The following is a 15,454-nucleotide window of genomic DNA, read 5'->3' as shown; positions in this document are numbered from 1 at the left end:
AGGCAGGAAACATTGTGTTAAACGAATTCTTCAATCACGTTTTTAGGGAACACAATCATCATAATTATTATTGCTTATCCTCCCTTCATTTAACTAAGATTTTAATGACTTCACTCTATCTATCGCAGTTAGCTGAATTTACATAAAACCTCAAGATTAACCGTCGATTTCGACGGGGTTCCACTAGTTAACATTTAAATTATAATAGATTTGTTCCATAAAAAAACTTATAATCTGTTTTTGAAATGAAATAAATTTGTTTATTTCATATTATGGTTCTTTTATAAAATTTGACCAAATTTAATAGCTTGAATCTTAAAATACAAACATCTATGGAATATTTTATGAACCTTGAAGAGTCATATACCTCAATGTGTTAGGTCTATATTCACCATTTTGGTCTTATATTGTTAGTAATTTAATGTAGTTTTAAAGTAATTATGGTTGTTTTAATGAAAAATAATGAGAAAGATATGCTTTAGGGTTAACGTTAGCAAAACTTTAAAAAAGTTCAAAATTTATAATTTTAGCCGTTGTTTGCTGAGTCATCTTGAAAGCTATTAGGCCTGTAATAACCATTTTGGTCTTAAATGATAGGTAATTTAATGTACTTTAAAAATGATTGTGGTTGTTCTTTATGAAAAAGTGATGCTTCAGGGTCAAAATTGGACAAACACAAAAAAAGTGTGAAATTCCGCCAATTTTTAAGCTTTTTGGAGGTGATCCGGAAGGTCGCCGAGGTCGAAAATTTGGATTTAGCATCTCGGTACTATTAAAAACAACATTAAAAAAAGAAACCTACTACCCCATTTCATGCAAGGTAGACCCTGGTTTTTATAACAAGGTTACTGAGTTAATATAAATATGCGGTCATTTAGTGGTGCAATGATTTATGTGCAATTAATTGTTTTTTTCAATACTTTGTTTGAGCATAATACATTAAGTTTTATCATTGCGAAGTACATGAGGATATGAGCAAGATGATTAAGTTTAAACTATCCTCTACAATGTAGCTTAGCCCATCTTCCCATGTAGAATGCAATTGGAAACTCGTGTGTAAATGGTCATTCACTGCACGAGTTGGAGGTTTTCAGAGTGGTGATGCTTACTGTTGTAGTAGAAAAATTTGGGGCCCTATCAGTATTGCTTCTTTGGAAAAAGAAGAGTGGAAACGCTGTTCCTGCTCCACTACACCACTGGTTCACTGGTGCATTCAAACTTCTTTTATTGTATCATTACTTAGTGTACTACACACACATTGTTTACATTTGTATCATTTAAACATTTAGTGTAAATGATACGAATGTTATTAGACATATTTGTATGTACTTTCAGTAAATTTAAGTATCAATTGTACCAAGCTGACGTAAACATGGTGAGGCAAAAGCACTGTAATACCAGGATTTTTTTTCAATTTTAACACTAGTTGTTTAAATCTGTTTTGAAATGATGGTTATTGATATTTGAACTATTCTTGTTCTTCCTTTAATTTGCTAATTTTCTGTATTTAGTTCTTAAGTAAAAATTAAAAAAGACTAGCATTCTTTATGATTTCATTTTTTTCTAATTTATGTACTATGTCAAACAAAGTTAGTGCATTTAAAAATGTTAAGTTTTTATGGAATTAAAATACCAAGCAACTATGAGATCACCTTTATTCATAGAAAAATATGTGCTAGATATACTCAAATATAATAAATATACACATTTAACAAGTTCCAATACTCTGAAGAGTCCCCAACATAGTAAGCAGCTCCAAGAGCAAGTGAGTGAGTTATCTACCAAGCAAGGCCGAGGGGTGTAAGAGGTCTAGACTCTGAGCCTTCACTTAACATCTCGTAGCTGTCATCATCACTCTGAGGGAACTTTTCTTTCTGATTTATGTCGTAAATCACCTCCAAAGGTGAGGAGAATGTTGCACGCTTGCTGTTCCTTGACTGTTTAAGACTCTCAGAGCTGCTGACATTACTTTCACTCTTACCAGTTGGAAAGAGACCTAGTGAGTTTGCAATATCAGCCTTTAATGAAGAGCTGATATTTAATTGACTTAAAGCTTCTAGAAGTTCTTTATCCTCCACTTTAGAGCACAAAATTTTCTCTTCTGAACCTCTGTAGGTAACCCCATAATTGTCTTTGTCCAAGCCGTCATCATTTGGGATTCCAAGTTCTAGTTGCAATTTGTCCACTTCCTCTTGCATTCTCCTCTAAATACAAACAGTATTTTTGTTTATGTTTATGAAATAAATACTTTGGCTATAAAAAACAGGTTGGTGATGCAAGCAGAAATACAGGGTGACAATTAAGTCTGGAACCTCTTTTTTTAATTTTAAAACCACAATAGGAAAAAAAATACCAAAGTTCACACGTCCTTACTGGTGATAGTACCGCACACATCTGCCCAATTACCGACCGGATAATCCCTTTGAGGGATGGTCCACAAGGACTCAGACAAAATTCTTAGGCAGCATAGGTCGAGTTTGGTATCAAATTAAAGGTCTTCGTTAGTAAAATACATTGACACAAACCCGAACTCAAACGGACTATGTAGTTAAAAATGATAGATGTTCAAATATTCCTTATATTTGCAATCTATCTTTATATTAATAGGCAAGCATGTTTTTTTAAAACCTTTTTTCTCAGCTCGTGTGCATCATAGGGAAAATATATGCATACTGTTAGAAAGATATTTTCCTGTAGATGTGCAGAATCCCTTTAAAAATTAAAATAGGCTCAAAAATAAGCACAAAAAATGAATTTGAAATTAAAAAAAATTACATGGGCTTTATGGGTTGTCATGCTGGTAACGAAATAACAACGAAATACAAACATAAAATCAAAACAAATGTAAGAAATTTTAATCACATGTTTTATTTACAGTGTGGGTGAAAAATAGAGTAGTCTGTACAGTGTAATTGGATTTTTTTTAGCTAGAATCGATCAAAGGAATCTCTAACAGAGATATATAGAGATCTATGGTCAAAGGTAGTGGTGGAATATCTTTGAAGATGAACCTTTTTAGTCCGATCATGTGATTATACGTGTCAAATTTTGAGGTTAAATCAAAACAAACAAACTTGCATAATATATTCTTTTAATTGAAAATAGTTAAATATACTTACTCAACATTTCATTAAAATGTTGAATAATGATTTTAATATATGAAGTAATTTAATTTAATAAAATCGCTTGGTCATTAGATAATATTTACTGTGGAATACAGACGTGATTCCTTATTCCAAATCAACTAATGAATAAATTGTTATTTAATTATTGTCTTCAAATTAATTGATGGTTGCTCTTAAAATAATTAATTTAACATGAGCAAATATTAAAATATTGAATCTTCTTGCAAAATAAATGTCGATTATTATTTTAATAGAATAGTAGTTGCTGTGACTGGGATACACATCATAAACTGTAGGGGCATAATGACGATTTACGTTTCTTTTGGAAATATCTTAAGACCCAGACCCACCTTTCAAAGGTTTCAAGTTAGGGGTCAGAATTATATACTCTCGAGATAAACCTTTATAGGCTAACGTTTTGAGTTTTGGCCCATAATAGGCCAAGGAATCAAGATTCGAGTTTGGTTTATAAAATGCAGTGGCCTAATTACTGAATGTTTTCTAATAAATGAGACAATGACATAAACTAAGTTAATTTATTTGACCTTAAATGAACATTATTTTGTAGGTAATACACTATTGTCCCTAATTGACAATATGCCAGTTTGTTTGTTTTGATTAAACCTCAAAAATTGACATGTGAACATTGAACACGTCATGATCACACTCACTACAGCCAAAAAGGTTCATCCTCAAAGATATTACAACATACCTCAACCGCTTATGTTTGGCTAAAAAATCCAAATGTAGACCTACATATTTTTGGTCGAGTTTTCGACCACTGGACAGTGGACGACCTCTAGTGATTATTATACTGTGAGGCGCCCACTAGAAGTCGGATGAAAATCATAAACGTAAGCATAGGTCGATATGCACATCACATCAGGGTCTTTATTAGTAGAATACAATGCTGCAAATTTTAGCTCAAAATATCAGCTGGGTAAAAAATGGCAGCCGTTCAAAGATTCAAAATAGCAGATTAAAGAAATATTTGAATGGTTGCCATTTTTGACTTCATTGTCCATTTGATTTCGGATTTGTGGCATTGTATTTTACAAACGTAGACCTTTAATTTGATACCAAACTCGACCTATGCTGAATTTTGTCTGACTACTTGTGGTGCGACCCTCAAAGGGGATATCCAGTCGGTAATTGGGCAGATGTGTGCGTTACCATCACCAGTAAGTACGTGTGAACTTTGGTATTTTTTTTATTGTGGTTTAACATTTTAAAAAGAGGTTCCAGACTTAATTGTCACCTTGTATACATTTGTTTATGAAGGTGATGAATTATCCCTAAAAAGTGACTCATTTTACATAACATAAAGTAAAGACAATAAATTGTTTGAGGCCAAACTTTTTTTAAAGCTAAATTTAAGAAAAAAAAATGCTATAAGGTCTTAAGTTGAATTTGACCTAGTATAAGCTTGTACAATTGCTTGTGATAGTTCATCAAGGGAGATATTGTATTGTGGGGCTTGAAAGATTGTCAACAATTCATTATTATCTGCCCACACTTTATTTTTGATAAATTTCAATTAAAGCTTTACCATATTTTATGAGTTGTTAAATAAAACTCCAGCAAAAAGGAAAAATTTATAAAATGCAAAGATTACGTTTATTAACTCTGAAAGATTTGCGATTCTGCCACATAGTTACTTGCTGCAAATTTACAATGAACATACGGAAGGAGAGTTAATCAAACTTACTCATAATCATTGAAGGACATATTATAAAATGATTTTTTAACTCACCATGTCAAGAAACTGTTTATTAACCTCTACGTGATTTTGGAAAATCTTCTTTAATGCTTTATTTGTAAATATTCCTTTTTCTAATACTTCTTCTGTAATATCTCGAACAAACTTGATATACATCAAGTTATCAGAGCTGGAAAAAAATTAATTAATTATGACAGCAAAAGGTTTACATTTACTGCAACATTGACGTTTTACTAAAACTAATACAGCTAATTAAGGTAAAATATGTGCTGATAATTTGGCGTATACCCTACTGAATTAGTAAATCATACGACATATGGTTGTAAAACTACTGTATTTCGATTAGACAGGATTCAAAATCAAAATTATTTTTTCACTCATAAACATCTTAAAAAGTACAAAGATAAGAGTGTCGTCATAATAAAAAGTAAAACTCCTTAAAATTTTTAGGAGGTATGTTTTTTGGATTGTTGGTGATACTTTTTGGTAGTTTATTAAAACGCTTTATATCCATGTATTTAGGTGTATATTCAAAAAGATGTGGTGTCTATGTATTGGGAACTGATATAAATGTTGCTGACGTGTGGAATAATTATGTGCAAATTTAAACTTGTTGAAACAATGTATATTGTTAATTAGTAGGTTAATCATTTCAAAAATGTACCAACTTGTGACGGTTAAAATCACTAATCTTTTAAAAAGAGGTCTACTGCTTTTTTTCTTAGACACTAACCATGGACAAAACATACTCCCTTGGAAGATTTCTCATCCTTATGGAACAGCTGAAGCCCATATTATTGTTAGTTCTGTCCGGTGCACTGCAGAGGTCGTGTTTTGTTTACAATTTGTTTTCTTGTTATTTCAGTTGTTTAAAACCTTGTTTAATCAAATAAAACAATATAATCATAAACAATAACTCGTCCTCTAGTTATATAACCAAACGAAACAGTAAAGCCCAAATCATTAAATTAACCCTAAGATAATAGAAACAAAATTTAGTCTATACCAGCGGTTAGTGTCACCGGACATGAAATAGACATGAAAAACGAGCTTCAAAATTTACAACGGGATGACAAGTCTACTTGTGTTTGGTTAGTCTATGCTTTAACCATGGTCCGTACGATTGATTTTTGTGTGTTAAGAAGTTTATTTTTATTTTGAAACTCAATCCCCAGAGTACTATACCATACCTAATTATAGAATCAGTATAGGCACAATATACTAATTTACATACTTCCAGAGATGTTGCATCAATTATAACACTTATAGCATAGCAAAAAGAAAATAATTTGTTTGTTAGATATTGAATATTATCTCCCCAATTTCATTTTTGATCAATATGTATTCATATTTTTATTCCTGTATTTATATTTTTATGTGTGAATATTATAGTTCTGTTGACTTAAGTATTTTTTTCCCTGTTTGAATATAGTTCACAGAGAAGATTTAATTTTGTCTTCTCTGTGAATAGGTTTAACGTTGCCAAATAACATTTAAAGTGTTGCAAATTGTTATTGATTAACTAAAATCAAAGTTTGCATATGATGGTTTGAATAATAAATTCTCTTTAACGCAAAGAAATGTATAACATAGAATATAAAATATGAACTCTGTTCTGTTTAAAATAAGGAGGAATTGGCATTTATAAAGATCACCCAACTTCGATGGATGTAATTTAAAACTTATTATATCTGTCACATGATAATATTACATATTTGATTGAAAATGAATGCAACGTATATCCTTATAACATATAGCTACGGTGTATTGGATAATAAATGTGTGGCCTTTTTATCCAATAAACAGCAGTCTCGGCTGAGCACGCTCCATTGCAGCTTCATATAATTCTTCGTAGCTAAGAAAGTAATTCTTTTATCGAAATCTAATCGATACTACAGTTAAATTAGAACCTTTCCCTAAAACTTTCCTGCAGGTCTGACAAACCTGACCAAATAATATGTGATTTGGTAGCCGACTAACTTTTTTGTGTTAGTATGAAAAAGATTAAAGTTTGTTCGATGGTTTAATGGTTTTTATTTGAAATAAACTAATAAATTTAAATGATACCCATCCTATGTTTATAGTCCACAACTATGCAAAGTTTCAGGATTTTTTCTCGGATCTAACTACAGTAGAACCTTGGTTAACCGAGGTAATTGGGACCGAGGGTACCTCGGATACGGCGAACCTCGGATAACACGGAACGTAACCTAAAAATCGTTACCGCCCCTAAAAATAGCTCAAGATATACTAAAACATGAACAAAAGTTATTAACTGAACTGTTGTTTAGTTTATTAGTACAAGAAATGTTATTAGTACGCAATAAAACGTGAGAGGAAACGGTAACACTCACAATACTAAACACTGTTTTAATATAACACTCAATTTATTGCACAACTGAATACGTATGATATAGGCTACACAATGTACAGAAGTTTAGTTACAGTACAGTATTCCTGTTTACAAAATTAAATCAAAGAAATGAAAATTAATTTACTGTACATTGTACAAAAATAAACAAAGTAAGCTAATCTTTTTTCCCAAAGAAATCAGTTATTGTTTTTTGACTTAGATTAGAGGATCTTAGGCTAGCCGCCCTGTTGCGCCAGCGTCGCAGCCAAACTAAATCGTTTGTTGTTGTGGTTTCTTGTTGTTCAATGTATGCCAGTCACTGAGCTAAAATTATAACTGGAGGTAGCACTGCCATTGCAGAAGTCTGTCAAAAGCGTGTCGCTGATTTTGTTAGGTTGGTATAGCAGCAGGTTTTTCATCCAATAACATGGCTTCTATAACTAGGTTTCCATAGCAGTGAGTTTTTTCATCCAATAACATGGCTTCATTTTAACTCACACCTCACGCAAACATGGCGGCTGGCGACACGCATCTTTGACATTCAGTGCTACCTCCAGTTAGAATTATAGCTCAGTGATGCCAGTGCTCCCTCGATCATTCTTAGACCTTCTGTATGTGATATTTTCTCAGTCGCCCCATCAGATTCATCGCTGTAAAAAAAACTTTTGTCGAATCGGGGTGGTGGGAAGAGCGAGTGGCTCAGTCGGGTCTCGGCATTGAAACAGTTCGCATTGGTCCGGCGGCGAGCGGTGTCGGGTTACAACACCTGCAGCTGCTCTGGCGAGCGGTGTCGGGTGACAGTGCCGTATGCATTCGGCAAAGATAAGCGCTAAGCTACGCAAATATTTGGCCGAGGAAACACAACAGTTGCCAACATTTTACTGTACAGTAGTTTTAACGCATTGCAGGCTAGCGTGCGTATTGCGATAAAAGGAGCACCCAAACGCTCATTACTGTACGTAGTTTGTGCGTGTTTCTTTTGCTTTTTAAATAAAAAAAATCGTTCGAGGACGGCCTCGGTTAACCCGGAGTCTCGGTTAAGCGAGGCTCGGTTAACCGAGGTTCTACTGTATTTAAAATTACGATTTTATTAGCTAGCAGTGTCACTGCTCGATATGGTCGCGAGGCTGTTTGCGCCCAAGGTGACGTCACGATACCCCGCCCTGCACCAACCTCACCCAGCTACGATGCGCAGTAGCAAACCTGTCTTACTTCCACCATGGATAGCCCTCCCAAGGAGTCATACTAACTACTGCAAGGTGAATTTCCTACTGGCGATCGCGCTAAATGTCTACAGAAATTCATTCCAGGAATGTTTTGACTGTTATGTTGTATAATGCCCAGTAAAATCCTGATAATCCAGGATCCTATTACCTGGTACTAATGATCTGGCATCGATAAAAGGGTGTTTTTATACTAATAAAGCCTTCCAGGGGTGTTTGGCGGAGTTTGCAGCCCAACATTTAGGGAGTCTACATCAAATCAAACCAAATCAAATATGCTTCATTCATAAAGTAGCCTACAGTTTTTTACATTGAATGGCGTCAACTAAATCTATCTTAAATTAATAATTTACAAATTTGCATATCTTAGACCATTATCTACATTAAAAACCAGGAACCAGTAAATGAAAATAATCAAAACTAAGTCAATTATCAACTAACACTAAGAGAAAAATACTCTTCCAGGGAATAAAGCGCTTTCTCCACTAAATAAAGTTTTAGTTTTCTCATGAAATACTTCCTGCTTTGTTCATTTCTGATTTCACTTGGAAGATGCTTAAATTTTTTTTTCATAGAATTTTAATTTATGTTTACTTGAAACAAGGATTTTTTTATGCTGAGTGTTGTATGGGTGATAATTTGTCTCAGAGGTGCTCAAGCGGTTTTTTGCTAGAATAATTGTCGTAAATAAATTGTCAATATACTGTTAAAATTTTCAGTTCTTTGAATTTGTTTTTGGTTGTTTTGTTGTGTTCTAATTTCAAAATCATTCTGATTGCTAATTAAATTTGCTAAAGCTAAAATTATATATGATATTGATTAATAAGGACAGGTATCCTCAGTAAAATAGTATCAATATGTTGATCGTCTTTAAGACATTTAGTCAGTATTTCTGTTAGCCTCACAAACAATGTTTGTTACTCTCAGAAATCTGGCTCTGCTTAAGTTGTTAGAATAGCGAAACTGAGTGTTTATTGTATTTGTAAATTTAACAAATAAGTTGAAAATGTTAATTAAATAAGTTGTTATATCTAACCTTGTAACTCTATGGGTATCAGACACTGGTGTTGGGCCTCTACTCTCTCCACCAGACCACATTCCTTCACCTTCTTCTGTATACGCCGAGTCCTTGAAAATAAATCACAAGTCATTAGATATTAACCTTGTAACTCTATGGGTATCAGACACTGGTGTTGGGCCTCTACTCTCTCCACCAGACCACATTCCTTCACCTTCTTCTGTATACGCCGAGTCCTTGAAAATAAATCACAAGTCATTAGATATTAACCTTGTAACTCTATGGGTATCAGACACTGGTGTTGGGCCTCTACTCTCTCCACCAGACCACATTCCTTCACCTTCTTCTGTATACGCCGAGTCCTTGAAAATAAATCACAAGTCATTAGATATTAACCGTGTAACTCTATGGGTATCAGACACTGGTGTTGGGCCTCTACTCTCTCCACCAGACCACATTCCTTCACCTTCTTCTGTATACGCCGAGTCCTTGAAAATAAATCACAAGTCATTAGATATTAACCTTGTAACTCTATGGGTATCAGACACTGGTGTTGGGCCTCTACTCTCTCCACCAGACCACATTCCTTCACCTTCTTCTGTACACGCCGAGTCCTTGAAAATAAATCACAAGTCATTAGATATTAACCTTGTAACTCTATGGGTATCAGACACTGGTGTTGGGCCTCTACTCTCTCCACCAGACCACATTCCTTCACCTTCTTCTGCACACGCCGAGTCCTTGAAAATAAATCACAAGTCATTAGATATTAACCTTGTAACTCTATGGGTATCAGACACTGGTGTTGGGCCTCTACTCTCTCCACCAGACCACATTCCTTCACCTTCTTCTGTATATGCCGAGTCCTTGAAAATAAATCACAAGTCATTAGATATTAACCTTGTAACTCTATGGGTATCAGACACTGGTGTTGGGCCTCTACTCTCTCCACCAGACCACATTCCTTCACCTTCTTCTGTATATGCCGAGTCCTTGAAAATAAATCACAAGTCATTAGATATTAACCTTGTAACTCTATGGGTATCAGACACTGGTGTTGGGCCTCTGCTCTCTCCACCAGACCACATTCCTTCGCCTTCTTCTGTATATGCCGAGTCCTTGAAAATAAATCACAAGTCATTAGATATTAACCTTGTAACTCTATGGGTATCAGACACTGGTGTTGGGCCTCTACTCTCTCCACCAGACCACATTCCTTCACCTTCTTCTGTATATGCCGAGTCCTTGAAAATAAATCACAAGTCATTAGATATTAACCTTGTAACTCTATGGGTATCAGACACTGGTGTTGGGCCTCTGCTCTCTCCACCAGACCACATTCCTTCACCTTCTTCTGTATACGCCGAGTCCTTGAAAATAAATCACAAGTCATTAGATATTAACCTTGTAACTCTATGGGTATCAGACACTGGTGTTGGGCCTCTACTCTCTCCACCAGACCACATTCCTTCACCTTCTTCTGTATATGCCGAGTCCTTGAAAATAAATCACAAGTCATTAGATATTAACCTTGTAACTCTATGGGTATCAGACACTGGTGTTGGGCCTCTACTCTCTCCACCAGACCACATTCCTTCACCTTCTTCTTTATATGCCGAGTCCTTGAAAATAAATCACAAGTCATTAGATATTAACTGCAATTTGGGTATCAGACACTGGTGTTGGGCCTCTACTCTCTCCACCAGACCACATTCCTTCACCTTCTTCTGTATACGCCGAGTCCTTGAAAATAAATCACAAGTCATTAGATATTAACCTTGTAACTCTATGGGTATCAGACACTGGTGTTGGGCCTCTGCTCTCTCCACCAGACCACATTCCTTCACCTTCTTCTTTATATGCCGAGTCCTTGAAAATAAATCACAAGTCATTAGATATTAACTGCAATTTGGGTATCAGACACTGGTGTTGGGCCTCTACTCTCTCCACCAGACCACATTCCTTCACCTTCTTCTGTATACGCCGAGTCCTTGAAAATAAATCACAAGTCATTAGATATTAACCTTGTAACTCTATGGGTATCAGACACTGGTGTTGGGCCTCTACTCTCTCCACCAGACCACATTCCTTCACCTTCTTCTGTATACGCCGAGTCCTTGAAAATAAATCACAAGTCATTAGATATTAACCTTGTAACTCTATGGGTATCAGACACTGGTGTTGGGCCTCTACTCTCTCCACCAGACCACATTCCTTCACCTTCTTCTGTATACGCCGAGTCCTTGAAAATAAATCACAAGTCATTAGATATTAACCTTGTAACTCTATGGGTATCAGACACTGGTGTTGGGCCTCTACTCTCTCCACCAGACCACATTCCTTCACCTTCTTCTGTATACGCCGAGTCCTTGAAAATAAATCACAAGTCATTAGATATTAACCTTGTAACTCTATGGGTATCAGACACTGGTGTTGGGCCTCTACTCTCTCCACCAGACCACATTCCTTCACCTTCTTCTGTATATGCCGAGTCCTTGAAAATAAATCACAAGTCATTAGATATTAACCTTGTAACTCTATGGGTATCAGACACTGGTGTTGGGCCTCTACTCTCTCCACCAGACCACATTCCTTCACCTTCTTCTGTATACGCCGAGTCCTTGAAAATAAATCACAAGTCATTAGATATTAACTGCAATTTTCCCCCAGCGACAAACTTTAAAGTTTTTTTGTGTATTAAGACAACTAGGTAGTTTTTTTTTTTTTAATTAATTAAAGACTACACTCTTTAATTGTTAAAGCATAGAAGCCTAGTTATATTTAAATATTAATTTAATTTTTAAATCCCAACAGGCCTACAGTACAACTTATATGATACTATACATTCTGGTGCAACAACAGACTATGATTATATTAATTGAAAAAAATACTTTGAATTAGATTTAGCTTTTACCTAGGCTATAAATAATACTACTGTAAGATTCAAACTGTAATAAATTTGTTTATTTATGATCTTGCCCTTTATATCTTAAAAAAACCCCACTACCTAAAATTCAATAATCATAATCACAATACCAGATTTAAAAATAGTTCCTTGTTAGAATCACATTGTCTGAGTAAGACTAGCAAGAGCCACATAGTGTTATCAACTAAAGTATATAACCTTAAAACACAATATTGATGCTTATCCGCAAGAAAAATTTAAGTCCTTGTTTTATAATTAGCTATTAGACAACACTTCTTATAGCCTGAACGATTTGTTCAAATCTGGCCAAATATACAAAAATATAGCTACCATACCAAGGACCATTATAGGACTATTCACATTTCGATACTGACCGTAGGCTTTGCCCCTTTGGCTTTAAAAGTTCTGACGTGAACATTTTAAAAGTTAATATTGATTGGTCTCCATGGCTGTGATGAGATCACTAACAATGTTTGTTTACATTTGCTTTGACATTTATATGTAAACAAGAAGAACTGCTAAACTGCATATTTTACAATTTCAGACAGCTGATACAAAGAAATTAAATATAATGTTTTCCATAACTATGAGGTAGGTTTATTTTAATCTAACCTTTTATCATGGATTATTTATTCTAAAACTATGTGAATGATTATAGAAAAAAATATTCTATAACCGTTGCTGTATCAACTCCGGCTCTGCTTTGGATTTTTTAAAGCGTTATGAAAATAATGTTATTGATATTTTTTCATGGAAACAGTATTAAAATTACAAAGTATAGATGTTTTATATGAATTTGGAGGCTACTTAAAATAAATTCTAACTGCTTAACATGTGTTAGATTAACTTAACATAACTTGCACATCACATTGTTTTTTTATGTATATTTAGGTAAATTAAGTTATTGTGTTTTGCTAAACCTATGCTTAAATTAAACTAAAGAATATCATCAATAACTAAATTGTACGTTGATTTTTGTTTTCTAAAATCTGTTGTATATATGTAACTATATTTAATTATCAAATGCTAATACAAAATACTTTTATTTTATCTTAACATAGCTTTCAGTTATCATAAAACTAAGCAGTACACAGTGTTCGTTTGTTTCTAAAATCAATGAGATATCTGTTACTATGTTTACTTAATGGTAAGTGTGAAATGTAAAGGCAATGGACGATGGAACTGATTAAAAGAACGAGTTTGTATATTAAGTTGTTTGTTGATATTTTTGTAGAGTAGAACCAGAAATGCAATAAAACATATACTGTATTTGCTATTACATTTTTTAGTCCTTGATGCTTTGATAATCATATTAGTTTTGTCTGCTGTCTTTAATGCTAAATTATTTGTTTAATTTTTTTTATAGTAGGCTACCTATAGATATAGTTTCTTTAATACTTCTAAAAACTGTATTGATAAGGCACAGCAATATTTATAAAGTTTATAACAGCTGACTTAGTTTTGCTAATGATTTAATTGTGAGTGAAGAAACTCAAGATGGAAGGATTTGTGATCTATACTTATAAAAGGCAAAGCCCTCACTGACTCACTGACACACTCACTCATCACTAATTCTCCCACTTCCCATTTACCTAGGAGGCTGAAATTTGGTACATTGATTCTTTAGGAATTAAATAGGAAAACTAAGGTGTTTTTATTCTGATCGGACTCTCGGGCTCCGCCCCAGTGGCTCTGGAGTTTCCCATGTTAGCCTTATGATTTTTCATATTTAAAAGGAATTAATGAATCTTAACAGCTGTTTCAATTAAACAAGTTGGTTCTGTTCTATGATGTTCAATAGCATTAAAGTTACAAGGATTACCAACAGGGTGCAGCACTATTATTTATTTTAATTTATGACAACAGCTAATTTGCAACCAAAAGGTGAGTGAGCGTAGCGAACGAACTTCAACCTGGAGACGAGTTAGCGTAGCGAACGAGCTAACCTGAAGGCAAGTGAGCGCAGCGAACGAGCTCCAACCTAAAGGTGAGTGAGCGTAGCGAACGAACTTCAACCAGGACGTGATTGAGCCATGCGAACGAGATCATCTTGAAAATTAAGAAGTTAAACGGGGCAAAGCCCGCGGGTACAGCTAGTTTAATATAAAGAAGAGTGACATTTAAAAAAATGTTCATTTAAATTTAATAATTAGTATTTTTGCAACTTCAAAATTGAAATTTAAAATGTCAATAATAAATTAAAAGATATGTAAGATGAAGGTAAATCATGTATGTCAATGTTTTATTCGAAGATTTGGTAAGTTTTTCTCATATCAGCCTACACAAGATTTAAAATTAATCAAAACCAAAATGGTGGTATCCACTACTTACCAGATTTAAATGTCATATAACTTAAACGTTTCTATTAAGGCTATAAAAGTTGAATTTTGTTTCTAAAAGCGTTGGCGGATGTGCAACTATTATTTTATGCAACAGATGTAAAGATTAAAATGTTTCTATTTTTTGTCCTCTTCCTGTTGCAAAGCACGGGTACAACAGCTAGTTTGTACATATTTTAGTTATTAAGCCCTATTGTTTTTCCAAAATATTGAAAGTGTTTTGATTTTGTTTTGTTTGACGATTGATGTATAATCATGATTTTGACTTTGTCGATGATCTGATGTATCCTTATGACAAATAAAGATTTTTATTATTATTATTATTAATTATATATTATGTTTCTTGTATATATCAAACAATAGAGTTTCATAAAAACATCCACTTACAACTATTTATGCAAATATAATCCAACAAAATCTGTTGAAAGCTGTTGCTGCAACCTGCGAGTTAAGTTTGGAACTACTATATTTGGGCTTTGGGTTGATCATTGTTGTTAGTGTGGTAGACTGTTATTAGTACACAGCTCCGGTGTTAGGTTACAGGATGAATGATAAAATAAATGGTATTAGCGATCTGACACTCCCATTAGGATTAGCTTTCCCACACCCTTATCATGGCCAAGCGGTGGGAGAAATTATGGTATTTTAAGGGTTGAATCACATATGTTGTAATAACTCTTAAACCGTACTTTTTATAACAATGGGAGCTGTACCATTCTGTTTAGAATTATAAGAACCATAAAATACTAA

The 15,454-nt window shown here is 34.1% G+C and overlaps 2 protein-coding genes across 2 annotated transcripts in view; both read right to left on the bottom strand.

The window, feature by feature from the left end:
* Positions 1-1,641: 1,641 nt before the first annotated feature.
* Positions 1,642-9,543, bottom strand: LOC128982810 (spermatogenesis-associated protein 7 homolog). The gene is made up of 3 exons (XM_054401825.1): positions 9,458-9,543; positions 4,879-5,014; positions 1,642-2,204 (listed from the first exon to the last, which is right to left on the bottom strand). The coding sequence occupies exons 1-3, from the start codon at positions 9,517-9,519 to the stop codon at positions 1,779-1,781; spliced, it is 624 nt and encodes a 207-aa protein (XP_054257800.1). The 5' UTR covers positions 9,520-9,543; the 3' UTR covers positions 1,642-1,778.
* A 1,668-nt stretch (positions 9,544-11,211) lies between these two features.
* The window catches only part of LOC128998110 (uncharacterized), a 37,413-nt gene continuing 33,170 nt past the window's right edge, over positions 11,212-15,454 (bottom strand). Inside the window, exons 7-9 of the mRNA XM_054424111.1 lie at positions 11,968-12,059; positions 11,598-11,681; positions 11,212-11,308 (exon numbers count right to left, since the gene is read on the bottom strand). Of these exons, the coding sequence (XP_054280086.1) occupies positions 11,212-11,308; positions 11,598-11,681; positions 11,968-12,059 (273 nt within the window). The remainder of the gene's footprint in view (positions 11,309-11,597; positions 11,682-11,967; positions 12,060-15,454) is intronic.

Source organism: Macrosteles quadrilineatus, unplaced genomic scaffold (genome assembly GCF_028750875.1).
Source record: "Macrosteles quadrilineatus isolate MER2022 unplaced genomic scaffold, UCM_ALF_1.0 Scaffold_1__1_contigs__length_201487025, whole genome shotgun sequence".
NCBI classification, from domain to species: domain Eukaryota; kingdom Metazoa; phylum Arthropoda; class Insecta; order Hemiptera; family Cicadellidae; genus Macrosteles; species Macrosteles quadrilineatus.
This window is presented reverse-complemented; position numbering and strand designations above follow the sequence as displayed.

Excerpts from the sequence above, each read along its gene's own strand:
- LOC128982810 (XM_054401825.1), bottom strand. The coding sequence starts at position 9,519 with ATGTGGTCTGGTGGAGAGAGTAGAGGCCCAACACCAGTGTCTGATACC. Across the intron at positions 5,015-9,457 it reads GATACCCATAGAGTTACAAG|CTCTGATAACTTGATGTATA; the intron begins GTTAGATATAAC and ends ATTTTTTTCCAG. Across the intron at positions 2,205-4,878 it reads ATAAACAGTTTCTTGACATG|AGGAGAATGCAAGAGGAAGT; the intron begins GTGAGTTAAAAA and ends GTTTGTATTTAG.